The sequence below is a fragment of the Squalius cephalus genome (assembly GCF_949319135.1).
Source record: "Squalius cephalus genome assembly, chromosome: 18".
In the NCBI taxonomy this organism is placed as follows: Eukaryota; Metazoa; Chordata; class Actinopteri; order Cypriniformes; family Leuciscidae; genus Squalius; species Squalius cephalus.
The window spans coordinates 32473733-32494900 of record NC_137139.1 but is presented as its reverse complement, the minus strand read 5'-3'; the positions used below and the strand labels follow the sequence as shown (position 1 = coordinate 32494900).

At 38.5% G+C, this 21168-nt stretch overlaps 2 protein-coding genes across 2 annotated transcripts in view; one reads left to right on the top strand and one right to left on the bottom strand.

Moving 5' to 3' along the window:
• Positions 1–2622, top strand: part of reeld1 (reeler domain containing 1) — a 12144-nt gene extending 9522 nt beyond the window's left edge. The window contains exons 4-5 of the mRNA XM_079850194.1: positions 477–589; positions 750–2622. Of these exons, the coding sequence (XP_079706320.1) occupies positions 477–589; positions 750–2497 (1861 nt within the window). The 3' untranslated portion in view covers positions 2498–2622. The remainder of the gene's footprint in view (positions 1–476; positions 590–749) is intronic.
• A 2540-nt stretch (positions 2623–5162) lies between these two features.
• slc10a7 (solute carrier family 10 member 7) lies at positions 5163–14779 on the bottom strand. Its single transcript, XM_079849532.1, has 12 exons — positions 14592–14779; positions 13534–13616; positions 13321–13457; positions 10398–10473; positions 9241–9279; positions 9082–9117; positions 8803–8886; positions 7494–7659; positions 7312–7363; positions 7077–7150; positions 6835–6980; positions 5163–6230 (listed from the first exon to the last, which is right to left on the bottom strand). The coding sequence occupies exons 1-12, from the start codon at positions 14689–14691 to the stop codon at positions 6213–6215; spliced, it is 1011 nt and encodes a 336-aa protein (XP_079705658.1). The 5' UTR covers positions 14692–14779; the 3' UTR covers positions 5163–6212.
• Positions 14780–21168: the final 6389 nt, after the last annotated feature.

Sequence of the window (21168 nt, the reverse complement as noted above, 5' to 3'; positions counted from 1 at the left end):
CGACACGTGACCTTACAAGAGTGATCACTGATAGGCTGTCCATCACCTGCAAAACACCAATCACGTTTTAGAGATGAAAGAAAAATCATCCCCTGACTGACATTACTTTCTACTCCAGGACCTTGGCAGAAATACAGAGGAGTAAAACGTACGATATTTGTTTTTCAAATGTAGTGAAATTAAAGTAGTTAATTAAAGTTTCCAGAAAAAATAATACTCAAGTAAAGTACAGATACTCAAACAGTGTACTTAAGTACAGTACTCAACAGTGTTACTGTACAGTGTTACTATCCACCTCTGTGACTGTAGTTTAACTAGCATAACCAGAACGACATGTATGTATCTCTGGATAAAAGTATATGTAAATGCATAAATGCAAATGCATTCATTTAAATGTCTAAACAAGGAACACACGTCATGTCTTCATCTGCACAACACACAAATGTGCATTTTCCCTTTTCAATCTCTCTCTGTAGCATCACGCTGGTTCAGTCCTATTTTGTGTCCTGGTCGCGAATCAGATCAGCAGTGGTGCATGATGGGACACGTAGTTCGCAGATCACTGACAGTGTAACAAGACAACCGACAGGTGATTATGACCAACACACAATATATGCACACACACATCTTTGTGAATAATTAGTGGACTGTAGGGTGGCTAGTAAGAAATAATCTGAAACCAAACAGAACACCTTAATGATGAAATGCACTTTATATTTAATGCATTATGTGTTTATTTTTTTGTGCAGCCTCAATACTCGAACAAACAGGCAAACACACATCCCTGTCCACAAACACAACCACATCTACCAACACACTCTCAACATATAGTACACACACAACCCCTTCTGTTAATACACACACAAACACACAATCAGTAAACGTCACTCAAACATCTCTGTCCTCGTATAGACACACATCTACACACACTAACACATATGCACCATATAACACCAACACGCTCTCAACACATACCACAAACACAACCCCTTCTGTTAATACACACACAAACACACAATCAGTAAACGTCACTCAAACATCTCTGTCCTCGTATAGACACACATCTACACACACTAACACATATGCACCATACAACACCAACACGCTATCAACATATAGCACACACACAACCCCTTCTGTTAATACACACACAAACACACAATCACTAAAAAACACTCAAACATCTCTGTCCTCGTATAAACACACATCTACACACAGCACATATGCACCATTTAACACAAACACCAACACACTCTCAACATATAGCACACACACAACCCCTTCTGTTTATACACACACAAACACACAATCACTAAACGTCACTCAAACATCTCTGTCCTCATATAAACACACATCTACACACACTAACACATATGCACCATATAACACCAACACGCCATCAACACATACCACACACACAACCCCTTCTGTTAATACACACACAAACACACAATCACTAAATGACACTCAAACATCTCTGTCCTCATATAAACACACATCTACACAAACTTTCCCAAGCACGTCTTCATCTCACAGCTCTACAAACGCTAAAATAGACACAAATGGACAACATGCATCCATGCAACAAACACACACTCTCCCGAATCTACTATCACAGACCCACAGCGCAGATACACATGCATCCATGCAAGAAACACACACTGTCCCAAATCTACTATCACAGACCCACAGCACAGATACACATGCATCCATGCAAGAAACACACACTGTCCCGAATCTACTATCACAGACCCACAGAGCAAATACACATGCATCCATGCAACAAACACACACTCTCCCGAATCTACTATCACAGACCCACAGCGCAAATACACTTGCATCCATGCAACAAACACACACTCTCCCGAATCTACTATCACAGACCCACAGCGCAGATACACATGCATCCATGCAACAAACACACACTGTTCCGAATCTACTATTACAGACCCACAGCGCAGATAAACATGCATCCATGCAACAAACACACACATATACACCTTCAGTACACACACACAACACACAGATCTTCACAGCATCCCTCCATCCCGAAGCTCTTCGTCGATCCCTCTCCGATTTTTTCCCATCCCGGGAGCCAACAGAGGGCGCCGTTTCTCTGACTCCTCACAAGAAACACACTTCAAATCTGTTTAGAGATGTTCTCAAACCCCCCAAACACGTTGAAGTCCCGTCTGGAGTCCCGGAGAGAGGGAACAAGACACCAGAGCACGTTCCCGGGAAGAGCACATCCGAACTGGGCCTGTTACTGGGCCTGTCGGGTGCGCTGGGAATGGCCGTGGCCGTGGGTCTCCGGTACCTTCAGAGAAAACACTGCCGCAAGCGAACCGCAGTGTCACTCAACGACTATAACCATGAAGACCGAGGCATCATCCACGTGCAGGAGTGTGGAGACCTGGTGCAGGTGCGCAAAATACGCCAAAACAGCTTCCTCGTGCTCCAGGCCGAGTACAACCTCATAACACCGTCGGGAAACTGAACAGGCTACTAAACACTGTCTCTTATTCCCACCAAGGCTGCACTTCTTTGATCAAAAGAAACTAAAATAAAAATGGTAACATTGCAAAATGTTAATACAATTTAAAAATATAGCTGCATGCAATGATAAAGGGGCCAAGCACAAGGGCATGGTGAGCAATTAAAGACACACTAAGATTTTTAGATCAAAATATCCAAAAACCACTAGAACAATGTTATATATTTTGTTGATTTGTGTACTTACATTATCCCAAATGTTTCTAAGAATGTTTAAATCCAGAGAAATAAGCAGTTTTAACCAAGACACAGACCGTGTCCATGCATCACTTATCAATGAATATATCATGTGTTTTATTAGACAGGTGAGCAAATGTTTGGATGCATTCATCTACAGAAAACTAATCATTGTTATAGAGCTCAACACAGTTAGTCTTTTTGTTTAAATCTCGTTTTCTTGATTTTACCATGCCTAATATCGATCTAGCTCACCGCAGTGTGCAGCAAGTGTTTCATATAGTAGCCGCCGAGCGAACCCACAGAGTAGTATTATAACAACTTTCAACACACTCAAATGTATCTAATATGATAAAACAGCGCTGCCTTACCCCACATACGCATGACCGGAAGAACCTCTAGTGACCTCTAGTGGCGAAAAATTACAAAGTGTGCCTTTAAAGACATGTAAAGATGATTTTAGGCAAAATGGCTGAAAAAACAACAAATACAATCACTAGTAATATGATTTAATGGTTTATCACTTTCAACCAACTGGTGGAGCTGTGACCAAATTGATGTGGTGTGGTCAGAGTGAGGTGACAATTACACATGCAAACTTTGGGGTTAAAAAGCCAAAGCATTGCAGAGATACAGCTTCAGAGTCATTTTGGCATCATGCCATAAAATTTGTTGATGTGGTATACGAAAACGGTTTTGTCTATTGACGCGTAATCCATAAGGTTTTGCCAGCATGGTCTGAAGAGGATACGATTCAATTTTGGTGAAAATCGGACCAACGGTCTAGGAGGAGTTCGAAAAAGTTTTTGAAAGAAAATCAAAATGGCGGACAGGAAGTTGAGCCAACTATGGCAAAATTGGTATCTATGTTCTCGGCATGACCCAAGTAAGACCAGTTTCATTCAAATAAGCTCATTTATTTAAAGGTTAATCGCATTTTTTGAAATTTCACTATAACTGTCTCAACTTTTTGAGGACTGTCAGGGCATGGTGCCGAAGACACATACTGAGTTTCGAAGTGATACACCAATGCGTTCGTAAAATATAGCATTTTTATGTCAATATTCTAAATGGTCGACGCCCAAAAAGGCCGATATGGGACAATTGAGTGTCGTTCGACTCGGCATGCTTCACCAAATATAAAGAGACCCGTTTTGGCCAAACTGTTCAGAAGTTATAAGCAAAAAGGTTAATTTTTCATATCTCCTGACCACTAGGTGGCACTTCGGCGAAACTGCTGGTACCTTAAGGTCATGGTTGTCATAAGTTTGGTCAGATACATTAAAGCGTTGCGGAGATATTGCCTCACATTCATTTGTGCTTGGGTCTTGACGACGTAGATGTGACGTGAGCAACCCGTCTGTCTTCTAGTAGCTGTGCCAAGAGAAATCTGAATCATTCCCTTCCGAAACTTGAACTCACGGAGAGCGTGAGTATTAGCTGTCCATCAGCTAGGAGCAGGAGAAACTTTTAGTAGGTATTCTGATTGATTATTTCGTCATTTTGCCTCCATGTCCCTGCGATCGCCCGCGAGCTTCTCCTCCTGTCCATACGGTAATCTCTCTACTGTGCGACAGAGAGTCGCGTGGTTATGGCGCAATCGTTAGCCTATTTTTACAAAAAATGCTTTTACGGGGCCATAACGTAAGATACAAGGTATGGAGCCTTTTTATACATTTTCGTGTTTCTTTAGAAATAAATAATGGACAAATGGAGTCTTTAAACGCCTCAGATGTAAAGTTATTCGCTGTCAAAGTGACGCCAAAATGAATGGGAGTCAATGGAATGCTAACAGCAGGTGGGGGTCCGCTAATCAATGGCGGCGCCCAGGGAAGCTTCAAAATAATATGAAACCCTGCCCCCCTGGTGATGGCCAAGGAGGAGTTTGAAAATTCAAAACGCCGGATACATTTTCATGACGGAAAATTACGTCATGCATTCGACTCGCCTTGAGCCAAGGAATCAGTGCAAAAAAATGTGTTGGTAAGCGAAACTTCAATTGGTGGCGCTAGAACGATTGAGTTAGAGAACATTGCTATGGTTAAAGTTCAGACTGTCCTCTATCTATGTGCCAAATTTAATAACTGTCCTGTTAATGGTTATATGGGCTGCCATTAACTCAAGAGCGGCAGAAGAACACTAACGGTTACAAGTGCTTGGCCCCTAATAACTGTTTTCTATTGTAATACATTTAAAATGTAATTTATTCCTGTGATCAAAGCTGAATTTTCAGCATCATTACTCCAGTCTTGAGTGTCACATGATCCTTCAGAAATCACTCTAATATGATGATTTGATGCTCAAGAAACATTTCTGATTATTATCAATGTCATATTTTTGTGGATATCATGATGCATTTTTTTCTGGACTTTTTACATTTTCTGCAGCAATGTCTTTACGGTCACTTTTGGTCAATGTAATGCAGCCTTGCTGAATAAAAGTTTCAGTTTCTTATAAACAGCATAAAAACTTAAAAGCATACTACAGTTGCGTACTATTGAAAAACAACAGTATGCAAGTAATCACAGCCACTGTATTAAACCTCCTTAATGACGACAAGACAAAAAAGCCAAAAGTGCTTTTGCCTTTAGTGAACATAAAATATCAATTGTGTTTAATAACTAGAAATGATGCATTTCAGTTTGAATGCTAGTTTAAAAGCTTGATTTTAACCATAAATAAACTATAAGATACAGTAGAAATGTTTAAACACAATAGCGTCTTTTAAAAGGTAAATCAGGGTTGAATTATTTAGTTTGAATGTTTTCACCCATTAGACTAAAAATGTTAGATAACTAAAAACTATATTTGATTTGAATAAAGAAATGTTTTAATAAGTTTAATAAATACAGATTTATTTTAAAGAGCGTACAGTGTATTTGTGATCAAAGTTCATTTTGTTTTTGTTATTTTTTGCATGATGCACCACAAAACACATGTGATCAGAAAGAGTTTACACAGAAAACCTCATTTAGACAGAGTTTATAACTGTTTATTGTCTTCAGTAACATAACATGGCACAGTGGAACAGCTGATCTTAGCGTTTACTGCACCAGAACAAACGACCAGCGGTTCAGTAATACTCTCGTCATCGGGTACATGTAAGAAAGATAGCAGGGCATTCAACAGTTCAACGAAGCCACACAAATATCCCCTGGAAGTCGAAATAACAAAAACAAACCCATCTGACAAAGTCTGAGTGCTGTTGGAGTAGGAAAAGATTTCACACTTCATATAAAAATAAAAATATACATTCAGGTATCTGTTTAAAAAAGCTCATGGAATGGATTTCAGTCCCTGGCGTCTGAGGTCCCGGTCGAGTTAAGGCACTTGATCTCACGTTTACTGCACGTTCGGCGAGTAAAACTCCTGCTATCGCCGTCTCAGTTTGGTTTGGTCTCGTTGTTTCTGGTCTGGTCTGGTCTGGTTTGGTTTGGTTTGGCTCAGCCAAGTGTTTCACAGCTTCCAGTTGACAGTGTAGTTCATATGGGCGAGAGAGTCTGAAAGAAGCAAGTCAAGAGGTTAAAAGGTTAAAACAGACCCAAATTAATTGTAATAATAAATGTATGTGTGTGTGATCGAGTGTGTGTGAGAGTGAGTGAGTGAGTGTGCGTGAGAGTGTGTGATCGAGTGAGTCAGAGTGTGAGTGAGAGAGTGTGTGAGTGTGTATGTGTGTGTATATGTGAGTGTGTGAAAGAGTGTGTGAGCGAGTGAGAGTGTGTGAGTGTGTGATCAAGTGAGTGAGAGTGTGAGTGAGAGTGTGTGATTGAGTGAGTGAGTGTGTATGTGTGTGTGTGTGTGTGTGTGTGTGTGTGAGCGAGTGTGAGAGTGTGTGATCGAGTGAGTGTGTGTGTGTGTATGTAAGTGTGTGAGAGAGTGTGTGAGTGAGTGAGAGTGTGTGTGTGTGAGAGTGTGTGATCGAGTGAGTGAGTGTGTGTGTGTGTGAGTGATTGAGTGAGTGAGTGAGAGTGTGAGCGAGTAAGTGAGTGAGTGTGTATGTATGTGATAGAGTGAATGATGAGTGAGTGAGAGTGTTTGTGTGAGTGTGTGTGTGTGAGTGAGTGTGTGAGCGAGCGAGTGAGAGTGTGTGTGTGTGTGTGTTACCTTCTGTCTCCCGCTCATCCATGTTTTAATGGAGGGCAGGAGGACGCTGCCCAGCAGGATCTGAGCGGGATGATAGATCAACAGAGGCACTGATATCAGAGACAGATGCTCATAACCCTCGAACACGATCTTCAGCATGGGGATACCTTCACACACACACACACATTAAACCAGTGTTTTCAATTATAGAAGGTCAGTAATGATTAATATTTGCCTTTTCCAGACAGAAGCTTGTGTTTTACCTAAAGTGAGGGATTTATGAGTCGCACAAAACATGATGGCGACTGAATCAGCTGCAGTGAATCCTGAGGATTTCCTACAAACATCACAAAAAAGATGCATATAAACACACTATGAAGTCTGTCACAGATCAAAGAGTAAGTGGATCAGGGTTATGTCTTAACCTAAAAATGCAGAATTGTTTGTCTCAATCTTAAACCAATAACACCATGACAGAAGACTGAGTGTGTTTCTTACCTTGTAGACAGGAAAAATATCAGGGCCATGAAGCTCAACTGAATGGAAAATACTGAAAAACAGGGAAAAAACAACAATGACGATTTTGTTCAAAAACAAGTTTTTGTGCAATATTCCAGTTTTGCCCGTAGGTTAAATCCGCAGCTTTGGCCGGAGAGCTGGCAGGTTAAACACACACTCACTGATGAAGACGACGAGGAGGAGGCTCAGGTGGTCCAGCTCTATGTTGGGGTTGGAGAATGTGTCGCAGAAGGTGGTGTAGATTATCATGAGCAGGACGACACTGCTCACCGTCCCGAACGGAGGCTTCCGGCGGTCCAAACACTCTCTCAGGAACCTCCTGCACACCTACACTCAAAACAATCATTCAGACACCAGATGTTAAGGCTGGGTGATTTTTCCATTAATCGTTTTTTTAAATGTGGTCGATTCAACATCGGTTCTCAAAGGCCACGAATCGATTTTTTTCCATATTTATTATTTATCTATCACCCAAAAGCCAGTATTAGTTTTCCTCCACTGTTCACAGGCTTGTTCCATGTTACACTAATGCTGAGAGATTTGTGTGTGTTTTATCTTAAACATAAAACATCCTGTTTGATCAAGGCGTGCGACTGTTCTCACTCGTCCAGTTTTCAGCATCAATGTTTCATCTTGCATCAAAATCCTGTCAATTCATATGCATTTGAAATATAGAGTTGAGTTCTGTTTTAATGTACCCAAGTGTACCTAAGGTTTGTGGCTCTTCATTTCTTTTTATTAATTAGCCACTTATGTAAACTTATGTTCACTGTTCTTTTTTATAAATATAAGATTTGTATTAAATCTATATTCATTGAGTCGAATCGAAATCGAATCGAATTGGAACATCTGAATCGATACCCAGCCTTACCAGATATCATTTTTGATATATTTTTACTAGTTTGTGCAGGACACTATAGTTAATTTATGTAAGTGAGGAGAGCAGAATAAAGTGAACTGAGACATATTATACCCAATAATTCTTCATACAGTGACTACCAGTAACATTTATAAAAAATTTGAGACCAAAAATGATTCAGACTCTTTGAGCTGATCATGTTTTGCTGAAGTGTTTGTCTTTAATTGCTAATGCTCTTTTTACACACAGATATTCATCATAATTCATCAGTGAGACAGTCTAACAGAAGGACGGACAAAACCAGTCAAATATCAACTGAGTTCATAACTCATATTTTATTACCATTTTCTAAACTATAGCGAATAAACTGATAATGTGAGAAATGTAGAAGGTGTCTGAATACATGTTGGTTTGACTGTACATCCACAAACATGTTCAGTATCACAGTGGCGGCTTCCTATTAATAACCACTGATGTTTAATTATTTAAGACAGAAACTCAGATTAACGTTTCTAATCCTTTCCCTTACAGATGCTATTTGCCTTTTTCACATGTGAAATTAGATAAAGATGAACAATATTTACTAAAACAACACACACACACACACTCACCTGTCCAACTATGAGCGGGACGACCACCGTCATGAAGAGCTGCGAGAAGATGGAGGTGAACGGGACAGAAGACGAGGAGCCCAGCTACACACACACACACACACACAGTGAAAAATATTATACAAACAATATATCAGAAACAACTCCTGTAAAACACACTGAACAATCAATAGAGTATACAGTATATGTATATTTACAGTCTATATTACACTCGTACCACATGCTCATTGTTCAGCACATCCACACTGAACACAACCCAAATAAAAGAGTTTTACTCACAAACACCAGCAGCAGAAGAGGAGTGACCACAATCCCCTGCAGAGAAAGCAGATTCTTTCACATTGTGCTTTTATTTCTTTGTTCTTTTGTTTGTCTATTTTTCTCTTTTCTGCTCCATTCCCTGTCCTCACTTCTCTCTCTCTCTCTCATCACACTTACCAGAAAGCTCCCAAATGCAGAATTGAAAATGGCTGCAGCCTGTAAAGAAAACAAATATACGCACTTTTACATTAAATACAAAATAATTATATACATTAAAAACATAAATGAATGTTCATTTTGATGTTTAACTGCAATGTACACCAAATGTTGTGATTATTCTGTTCTAAAAAGTTATGATTTGTATAACAAAATGTGATTATAACAGTGATCATGATTATGAGGTGAGGTCTGCTCGCTTGTTAAGTTTTAAAGAAGTACAAAAGTTGTGATAGTTGCAATTGAGTGTTTCTGTAATATAGTTATCATTATGGTGGAGTGTATTTTGTAAAGTTGTGATTGAAAATGCGTTTGTGAAGATAGTGTTTGTAAAGTTGTGATTGCAGTGATTGAATGTGTTTTTAAAATGAGCGTTGTAAAGTTGTGATTGTGAAGGAATGTGTTTGTAAAAAAAAAAGTGTTTGTAAAGTTGTGATTGGTGTGAGAAATGGGTTTGTAATTGTAACGTGATTGTGATGGAGTGTGTTTTTAATGTTGTGATGGGAGCAAGCTGGTAAAGATCTGATCATTGTGAATTTGTAAAGTTTGGGGTTTCATTTTCTATTTTTACTAAAATAGTGTTATTTTCTGTTGGAAATTATTTTGTGGTGAGGTCTGCTTGTAAAGTTTTAATGAAGTACATATGTAAAGTTGTAATTGTTGTGATAGAATGTTTATTTAAAGGTCTGGTGAGGTCTGTTTGAAAAGTTATGAAACAAATTTGTACAGTTGTGATAGTTGTGATTGAGTGGTTTTGTAACATTGTTACCCTAATGGTGGAATGTGTTTGTAAAGTTGTGATTGCTGTGATGGAATATGTTTGTTAAGTTGTGATGGGCACAAGCTTGTAAAGATATGATCTTTGTGAAAATGCATTTTGAAAACTTTTTGTTTATTATTTAGCACACCAAATTTCGTTATCTGTTGGAAAGTCATGATTTAAAAAAAAAAAAAAAAAAAAAAAAAAGTAATCCTAACAGTGATAATGATTTTGTGGTGAGGTCTGTTTGTAAAGTTACATAAGATTGTGATTGTTGTGAAGGAATGTATTTTTAAAGTTGTGATGGGAACACGCTAGTAAAGATGTGATCATTGTGATGAAATGAGGTAATTTTTACCTCATTTCCTCCTACAGTTTTAGTGAGGATAACAGCAGAGGAGACAGGAGGCGGCATACATGCAACCGTCTGCAACCTGAGAGAGAGAGAGAGAGAGAGAGAGAGAGAGAGAGAGAGAGAGAGAGAGAGAGAGAGAGAGAGAGAGAGAGAGAGAGAGAGAGAGAGAGAGAGAGAGAGAGAGAGAGAGAGAGAGAGAGAGAGAGAGAGAGAGAGAATTTTATAACACTTTATTTAATCATTTAAAAAAAAAATTAAACATACACTTTACTCAAGATATTTAGAAAAAATAATAATTCACCATCCTTAAAGCACAACATTTCTTTATAATTCCATACATTTTCAAATTCCTCTACAGTCTTCAGTTTTATAAAATAAAACTCTTATAAAACTCTCTTTTGTTAAATTTTTAAAAACATGTACTACATCCTGGCCCACTTCACCTCCTATTTTTTTCCTTTCTTGTCAGATAAATAGCCATTTTCGCTTTTCCAATAACAAAGTTAACAAGTTGCCCTTTTTTTCCAAAACTTAAAACCAAAAATGAAACAAACCTTTGAAAATATTCATTTAAAATCCACAAACATGAAATTAAGCATCAAAAATAAGCTTTTAAGTCTGTCACAACAGTGAAAAACAGTTCTCTCCATTCACAAAAAGGACATTTGCTATCAATCTGCTGAATTAATTATGCTAACAATCGCATTTAGAGAGATTTAAAGGTGCTTAAGCGATGTCACGCATTTTTTTAGGCCAAAACATTTTTTGTCACATCCAGCAGACATCTCCTCACTATCCGCTAGCTGCCTGTCCCCTGAACACACTGTAAAAACACACGGTCTCTGTCGACAGCCCAGGCTCCACAAACGGCAAGAAAAACAAACTGGCCCAGCCTGGACCACGAAAGACAACAATCAGTGTTCCAGCCAATCACCGACAAGAATGATTTGAGGGTGGAGGAGAGAGAAGCATCAAGAGGGAAGTTAGCTAGAGGAGAGATGTCTTAGACAACGAAAACGACTAACGTTAAAAATGTATATTCTTGAGAATTTTGATATGGCCGACACACGACCAAAGAGACGACGTTCCAATGAACAGATAAAAAAGAAGAGGGAAAAGGAGTAGCCTGGAAATCCAGACCTAAATCTAAAAGATTAAAGGGATACTTCACCGTTTTTTCATATTAAACTATGTTATTCCCTTAACTAAGACGAGTTGATACATACCTCTCTCGTCTCAGTGCGTGCACTCAATCGCTCTGGCGCGGCGACACTTTGATAGCACTTAGCTTAGCCCAGTTCATTCATTAGGATCCAAACAGAGATGAAGTTAGAAGCGACCAAACACCTCCACGTTTTCCCTATTTAAATACAGTTACACGACCCAAGTATGGTGACACAAAATAAAACGTATAAAAAGGATAACTATAATGTATGGCGGAATAGCACTTGGGAGCACTTCGACTCGGCGCAGTAATATCATCACTCCTGAAAAATCCTCTCCCTCTCACTTCTGTCATTAGAACCAACGTGACTTTTTACTGTGCCGAGTCGAAGTGCTCCCAAGTGCTATTCCGCCATACATTATAGTTATCCTTTTTATACGTTTTATTTTGTGTCTGTAAATAGGGAAAACGTGGAGGTGTTTGGTCACTTCTAGCTTCATCTCTGTTTGGATCCTAATGAATGAACTGGGCTAAGCTAAGTGCTATCAAAGTGTCGCCGCGCGCCAGAGCGATTGAGAGCACGCACTGAGACGAGAGAGGTATGTATCAACTCGTCTTAGTTAAGGGAATAACATAGTTTAATATGAAAAAACGGTGAAGTATCCCTTTAATGGTCTGGCGTCGACTAATGAAAATTGTCCAGCTCGAGGGGCGGCACCAAGCATGCATTTGAAAATCTCACTGCACGCAATTGGATAACACTACGACCAATCACAACAAGTTATCGCTTAGCTTCCAGCGGAGCTAATGTTAACTGGTAGATTAGACTCTTGCCGTATCCGGTCGACAAAACAGCAAAAAAGTCCTTCTTGCAAAGGAAGGATTCGAGCGCCGTCTTCTGTTCCTCTTTCAGATAAAAAGCCAAGTCTAACTCGTTCATTGTAGCGGCCAAAGCCATTTCAAACAACTGGTGTTCATCCATAGGCATCTTGCAATGTTTACTAATGACTTAGACGTCACAGCGCTGTCGTCATCTCGCCTCCGACCCGCCCATATCAGATAACCCGCTGTGATTGGTGCAGCTCAGATCGAGGGGCATATTTAATGAGCATCATTACTCGACGCCAGAGTAACTGGGTGAGCAAATTCAACTTGTGCTCTCGCGAGAACTCTGGATTACCAGGGTAGAAAAGGAGAAGGAACGCACAAAGTCCCGAATTTACATAAGAAAAGCGTTCAAAAGGTGATGAGAACGCCACCGGCAGAAGGGCTTCCAATCCCACATTCAGGAGTCTCTGAGGGGGGGGAGGGTCGAGCTAGCCTCCGTTTTGTTTGACAATACTTTGAACGTCAACAAGAAGTGACGTCACCCAACATCGCTTAGAGAAGCTTTAATAAATATTAACACACACAACTGAATTTAAATCACATTTATTCCCCTGCTTTCCGGACAGGAATCCTCCACATACTGTCCCTATCCTGCGTCACTTCAGGACATTTCAACCAATGGCACAACAACAGTAACTCATAATCTTCAACGTTATAAAAACATGAATGTCTTTTCTGTGTGTGAAAGGACGTGTGGAGGTTGCAGGGGAACACAGCGACTCTCTTGCAGGAAAATAACCTTAAAGTGCCAACACAAGAAGCCCTCAGAGATCCAGTTTCCCTCGGCTCAAGCTCACCGACAGAGACTTCATTCAGTAAAGCAGAGAACAGGTAGAGATTGTGTACGAGAAATCTGGAAATACATGCACTCACCCTCTGAGAAGCCATTGGTTGATCGCCGTCAGGGCCAGGACTTTCAGGAGCAGCCAGATGGCGATGGGGAAAAACACTAGCGTAAACGCCTGGACGAAGAAATGCAACTTTACGTGCATTAATGCACTCGCCAGCTCCTGGAAAACACAGCAAAATAGAAATTACTTCTAGAAAAATCTATAAAATCATAACAAAAACTGGTACCAATCATACCTCTGTTTTCAAAGACAAGCCACTGTTGAAGAAAATAACAGATACTGCAACGTAGGTGATGGTGATCTCTGGCCGAAGAGGACCTGAAAGAGGACAGACTCACATGAAATAATAGCAGCATAAGGAATTATGATCATATATATATTGGTTAAATTAGATTGCCATGTTTTGGGGCGCTAGGGTTATAACATGGTCATTTTGACAGGTTTCATAATATTGAATTCTTTATGTTTTCTTGCAGCATCATATAAATACAACCATGGTAATCATTTAGTACCAAAATATAACTATATGTAACATGGGTCCTGTACAGTTTTATACGGGGAGTCATTGTTCAAATGCAACACTTTTCAATATCAACAATATTTGACCTTCTAAGTCAAAATTAATTTATGTTTTGTGATTTTTTTTCAGTGTCAGATATTCATGTTAGTTAAAAACAGACATACTGATGATTATTAGATATAATTCGGTGGTGCTTTCAAACTTTATCCATTGAAATCAAAGACCTACAGCCTGTTCTGACTAATGTTGCTATTACGATTCTTATCTATCCATCCATCCATCCATCCATCTATGATCTATCTTCAAACTTCAATGGGGTTTTAAACTTTAAACAAGTCTTTGTCCAGGCAAAAGTGTTCTCACGCATGTATAAACAGGAAAAACAGTGGTAACTATTCTCCACCCGGACAGGATTGTTCAGATCCGGGTGTTGCAAGTCAACGTGTCACAGTGACAGCTAGAGTAAAAACAACCATCAAACACATCGATTAACACACTGTATGATCCTATTCAGATCACATTTATCATGTAGTCTCCATCTATACGCTGAAAACTTTACATACAATAATGTGACCTCATCCCTCATCATAATTACTTCCATTTTACGTCAATGCACAAATGATCAACCATCTTTTTGTGTGATATTGATCTATACGAGTCATTTCCTAATAGCGATCATTGCATAATTATTAACATTTATGTGTGCATTAACTGATTTTAAAGTTTGCATGGACAGAAATGTGTCCAGGTGTGTGTTTGATGATGATTCTCACCTCCTTTCACTCCCACGGACGGCGCGAGCTTGGCGCACGTGATGACGAGCACTATACCGATGATAAACCATTCTTTCCGCACGCGAGCGATCAGACCCATCGCCCATCAAACCGACGCGCGTCTAAAACTGACGAGCTCCGTGTCCGTGCGTCGAGTCTCGCTCTTCCGGACACATATGCGATACCGTAACGACTGGTGTCTGCGCGCAATCGCTTTGTCAATACTACTACCACGGTGAGCTTTATTATTATTATTTTATTATTGAACATATATAACAGCAAATACATACAGTTATAACCCAAGACTGAATTAAACAACTATAATATAATTATAAACAGTTGACAAAAAGCCACTAAAAAAAAAAAAAAAAACATTGAACATATAATTTACATGTTATATGTTTGGTAAATAATTAAAAATAAATTAAAAGCTTTGACATTGCTGGAAGAAGAGATAGTACCCAAATAACATTTCAGGTCTTTGCGAAAAATAATAAAAAGAGGTTTAACAGACAAAAATGACTTGTGTACAAAAAAACTTGGCTAGAAAAATAAATAGATTTATAAGAAAATACTTGTCTTTTAGATTCTTGTCAGAGTTATAAAATCTAAATAAAACATCCTTAAACACCGATGAAAAATGGTCTAATAAAGAAGATAACGGGTTGTTTTGGCCCCGCCCCCTGCGCCAGGATTGGTTAGTGAAAGCTGCTAACTGCCGAGTCAGCCCTACGCTCATGAATATCCATTACTGATGCGTGCTACCGTAATGACTCGTGTCAGAGCGCACCAAATGGGTTAGAATCATTGCATTATTCCAAATAAATAGATTGAGATTCACAAATAAACGTAAATAGATTCACAAAATTGATTGAATTCACAAATAAATAATTAAGATCCACATTTATTTGTTTCACAGTAAAGAGTTTCACAAAAAATAGTAAAATTCAAAAATAATAAATAAAAAAATATTTACAAATGTGTTTTATGTCACAAACACAATTCTGCCTGGCATTCGCAGTGGTGGAAAGTAACTAATTACAAATACTTTCGTTACAGTACTTGAGTAGATTTTTTGATTTTTTTCTACTTTCTTTTCTATTTTCTTGATTAATCAGAGTACTTTGACAAAGGTGCCGACGGAGCAAAAGAGCGAGCTTACATTTCACAAACACTTTTTAAACGACTGCGTGCGGTGGAGACTGAGCCCTCAGCCCTGCGCTTCAGCCAATAACAGACAGTTCTGAAGCGCTTCAGCCAATAACAGACAGGTCTGACTCGGGTGTAAAACCAATCAAAACTTGCAGTTCAGCTGGGGGGCGGGGCGTTCAAACCGCGCTTTGACATTCAATCACTGGCGCTCGTGTTTAGAATCCAGCCTACGTGCGTGGCAGCATGCAATTTAAAATATTCTGATTTTAAAATGTAATTGTGGCAACTCCTGAAATGGGTCATCCCATTGATATTACCAGAGCATTGAGCAGTTGAAGTAAATAAAAAACTCGGCTCCGGGCTCATAACATGGACAGCGTCTTGTGTCTTGAAAACATTAACACAGTTCAACTGAAAGGTAAAGCTCGCCCTCGCCCCACGAAGCAAACTTTGTACAAAGCTGAAAAACCCTCAACAACAGTGAAATAAGATCGCATGATTTGTCTGTCAATCAGATGCATGTAAAAGCAATATAGGCTCCCAGCACATTTTCGGTAGAACGGAAAAAAAGAGCATTTAATTTAACGTTAACCATATACCCAACTTAATTTTTTTTTTTTTTTTTTCACTGGCACTTTTTTATTCATACTATCTCTTTTTTTATCGGACCTTTCACTTAACCTTCTTTGCTTTCAAATATGAAATTATTCAAATAAAAACATTAAAATGATCTTACCTGGACTTATTTTTAAAGATTAGTAATAAAACATTTTCTCTTGGCAACAGGGAAAACTAGTATGTATAGCATACCGTCAAAAACTACAATTTATGAGTTTAATATCATGTTTTGTTTCAAAATCAAAATTACTTGAAATTACTTCTGTGGTTTCATGTGTGAGAATATATTATTTTATTAAATTCTATAATACAGGCTATGTTGATTAGCATTGCATTAATGGGTTAGTTCACCCAAAAATGAAAATTAGTCCATGATTTACTTGCACATAATTAAATGTCCTGGCTCCTCCAAGTTGAATGGCTGGAAAAAAAATTCAAACCCAAAAAAGTGCATCCATTCATGATAAATAAAAAAAATACTCCACATTGCTCCAGTGGGTTAATAAAGGCCTTCGGAAGCGAAGCCATGGGTTTTTGAAAAATACCCATATTTATAACTTTATACTCTAAAATAACTAGCTTCCGCCAGACGATCGTACGCATACTAAGCAAATTGACTTGCGCCACAAGAGTAACCCGTGACACATGTATGAAGAATGTAGGAGTATCGTAAGCTTAGACGCCTCTCGTGGTTTAAACAAATAGGGCTGTGCAACAAACTGAAGCTCCTCTTCTATATATACGTTGTGCGTCGAGTCAGGGTTTAGTCTTCCACCGTAACTCGATGCGTATGGTCGGTCGTCTGGCTGAAGCTAGTTATTTTAGATTATAAAGTTATAAATATGGGTATTTTCCTTACACAAACACATGGCTTCACTTCAGAAGGCCTTTATTAACCCCCTGGAGTAAAAGTGGTAGTGATGTAGTACTCGAGTCCGGTCTCGGACTCGGTCTTGACTCGGACTCGACCCTTCAAAGACTCGGTCTTGACTCGGACTCGGCATAGGTGGTCTCGTCCCCATCACTAGTCCACTAGAATACATACCACTAGAAAATTAGTCCATATTAAGACGTTAAGACTGCTCCTCTAAACAATTCCCAATCTTGCTTAGTCTGTAGGCCTAACTGTTGATTATTAACTGGGGTGATATTAAATCATGAATATGAAAACTGACATGTTTTTATGGTCTTGGTCTCGACTCCTAAAGACTCGGTCTCGACTCGGACTTGCTTCCTCAAAGACTCGGTCTTGACTCGGACTCGACTGTATTTGAAAACCAACGGACTCGGACTCGACCCTTCAAAGACTCGGTCTTGACTCGGACTCGGCATAGGCGGTCTCGTCCCCTTTTATCATGGATGGGTGCACTTTTTTGGGCTTCAAATTTTCTCTAGCCATTCACTGCCATTATAAAGCTTGGAAGAGCCAGGACATTTTTTAATATAACTCTGATTGTGTTCGTCTGAAAGAAGAATGTCATATACACCTAGGATGGCTTGAGGGTGAATAAATCAGGGGCTAATTTTCCTTTTTTGGTGAACTATCCCTTTAAAGACATACATCATTCTTATGAAAATACCTAAGATATCGCTATCATGTGTTTGTCTTCATGTTTCTTCAGTCAAATGTCTCTATTTGCATGTTATTATATCCATATAGGCATTTCCTGAAACGTCATAAGTGAATCATTCTATGAATCTCACTTGTGGACTTTCTGCACGTGGTATGAATAATTATGTACTGGGCTTCCAGTATGAATGAAACAGAATTGACATGAGAGTGTTTAGCGCTCCATATCGCTATCATCTCCCCATTTTGGGTAAAAATAGAAAAATAATAATAAAGTACTTTGTAACGTAGTTACTTGAGTAGTTTTTAAGCAAACTACTTATTTACTCTTACTTGAGTCATATTATTTTTCAGTACTTCTACTTGTACTCAAGTAAATTATTACTTAAGTAGCAATACTTTTACTTAAGTACAATTATTTAGTACTCTTTCCACCACATTTGTGAATCGCTTCTTTTGCATTTGTGGATTTTGAACAATTTCTAGCATCAAGATGTGCAGACCCATCCACAAATAAGTGGACTCCGCCCACCGTCAAGTTAAGCCAATCAGATAACAGCCATCTGAGCTGACCAATCATAGCACGCTCTGTATTAAGATTCTTTACAGTTATTTGTGACTCTCAATCTATTTATTTGGAATAATGTAACAAATCTAACCCTATTGCACACTGTCTCAAAGAAGATAATAAATAGCTAGATATTCTATTTGAAAATATGAATTTATTCTATGAAAAATATTTACTTTGTCTGCCTTAGATTTTAAAGTCATATAGGCTATTTAAAAAAATTAACAACACTTTTGCATGTTCGTGGTTCTCTGATGGTCACATAAAACGCAGGTAAACAAATAAAATATTCCATCTTTTTTAATATTAGGCCTATTTAAAAAACATTTATTTTTTTAATTATGGTTATATGGTTATATTTTAATTTTACATTTTAATTTAATAATTTAATTAATGAAATCAGATCTGAACAGTGAAACTTTAAAGGCGTGGAAATATAAAGAAATAATGGAATCTGCTTTATGTATTCATCAATTTAATAAGTGATCACAGAAAATATTTCATACAAAGTCAAGAAAAATGTGAATTTGTAGTTGATTGTCCTGCTGCTCTTCATCTTCATCATCATCATCATCATCATCGCTCACACACACTCCTCCTCGTGTGTGAATGAGAATGGCCGCACTGAACTCTGGGCCGGTTCTGCTCGGGTCTCCTCTACAGAGAGAGGAACATCCAGAGACTGATCCATTTCTACAAAAGATGAACATCAACTTAAACACACTCTATTATTTCAGTGCAGATCTTCATTCAGAAACAAATGACACTAAACTCATGTTTTGACCGCGAGTGTGTTAATAAATGAATAATATGTTGTTTAAAGAATAATCATACCCTCAGAGGAACAAACAGAAGTCCTCATCATCTTCCAGAGAGCAGACAGACAGCAGGACACTGATGGACAAACACTCCACACTGAAGAGCCTGGACAGGGAGGGACATTACAACACATTACATTAACAGATAGGCCAACGCCATCTAGCGGCGCGCATGTAAACGTCTCGGGTTGAGCAGGAATACACGTGGTACTTACGCCCGTTTCACACATACTCCGTGTGCAGTGCGTGTGCGGTGCGGGTTGCAGTGCGTTTGCAGTGCAGGAGCAGCACATGCAATAGTGCTTTCACATATGCTGCGTTTGCAGTGCGTTACTGATCCGCTGCTGTAGGCTATAACACATATACATACTCGCTATTTGTATTTCAAATCCAGAAGTTATCAACAACTTTTATTTAAAAAAAGTTTTTTTGTCAGCATTGCAATTCTCTTTGTACACCTATACACTCTTTAATAGACGTATTCACGTTTAAACACAATTTAAACAACATTATTAAATGCATTACTTCTATATAATTATATATTAAGTTGCTCAAGCAAGTGGTAAAATATTTTACCATGTACAAATATTAAAATCGAATAGCCTACATTTTAAATTAAAACTTAAAATTGACAAAAACAGCAGACTCATGCCTTTTCTTTTGCATAATTTAAATCTTTATACAATAAACCTTGCATGTCACAAAGAACTTGTTTTTCCACCTCCACGAATGAGACGAGTGTTGTTCATTATGCCTTGTTGAAGTAAAATGTATTTTCCTTTGATTTACCCGCGGTCTTAACGTCTCAGCATTGCGATTATCTTTGTACACATACTCTTTAATAGACGTATGCACGTTTAAACACAATTGCAACGGCAGCCTATTATTCAATGCATTACTTCTACTTAAGTTGCTCAAGCAAGTGGTCAAATATTTAACCATGTACTTATATTAAATCGCAAACATTTTAAATTAAAACTTAAAATTGATAAGAACAGCCGATTCTCATGCCTTTTCTTTTTCATTTAAATTTTAATACAATAAATCTTGCATGTCACAACTTGTTTTTCCACCTCCACGAATGTGACAAGAGTTCATTATGTCGCCTTGTTGAGGTAAATAGTAGCTTTCCTTGCTTTACCAAAAACATAGTATTTATTTAAATACATTTATGGTGAGATTTATACATTTTATTTAATCAATCGCATTTATGGTGAAATTACAACATTTGCAGGTCAATCTGTGTTCATTTTGACCACGAAACATGCGCTGTCACTTTAATTCAGCGTTTGCAGCACAGCAAAAATAGACTCGGTGCGGAAACGATCTCTGCACTGCTGTATACGCGTAACGCCCGTTTCACACATACTCCGTTTGCAGTGCGTATGCGGTGCGTATTTTTTTCCGTACCCATGTTAACAGGTTAGAGCTTTCACACTGCACGCGGTTGCAGTCCGTCGATCCGTTCCAGTTGCGGTGCGTATACAGCAGTGCAGAGATCGTTTCCGCACCGAGTCTATTTTTGCTGTGCTGCACGCGCTGAATTAAAGTGACAGCGCATGTTTCATGGTGAAAATGAACACAGATTGACCTAAAAATGTAGTAATTTCACCATAAATGCGATTAATTAAATAAAATGTAGTAATCTTAACATAAATGTATTTAATTAAATACTATTTTCACTTTAAGACCGGGGTAAAGCAAGGAAAACTACAATTTACCTCAACAAGGCGACATAATGAACGACACTCGTGGAGGTGGAAAAGCAAATTCTTTGTGACATGCAAGATTTATTGTTTTAATTTAAATGCAAAAGAAAAGGCATGAGAGTCGGCTGTTTTTTATATAGCC

Bases quoted from the DNA above. Each gene is read 5' to 3' on its own strand.
- slc10a7 (XM_079849532.1), bottom strand. From the start codon at position 14,691: ATGGGTCTGATCGCTCGCGTGCGGAAAGAATGGTTTATCATCGGTATA. The intron at 10,474-13,320 runs GTGAGTGCATGT...TCTCTCTCTCAG, and splicing joins AACCAATGGCTTCTCAGAGG to GTTGCAGACGGTTGCATGTA. The intron at 7,364-7,493 runs GTGAGTGTGTGT...CCTGTTTTTCAG, and splicing joins CCTCCTCGTCGTCTTCATCA to TATTTTCCATTCAGTTGAGC.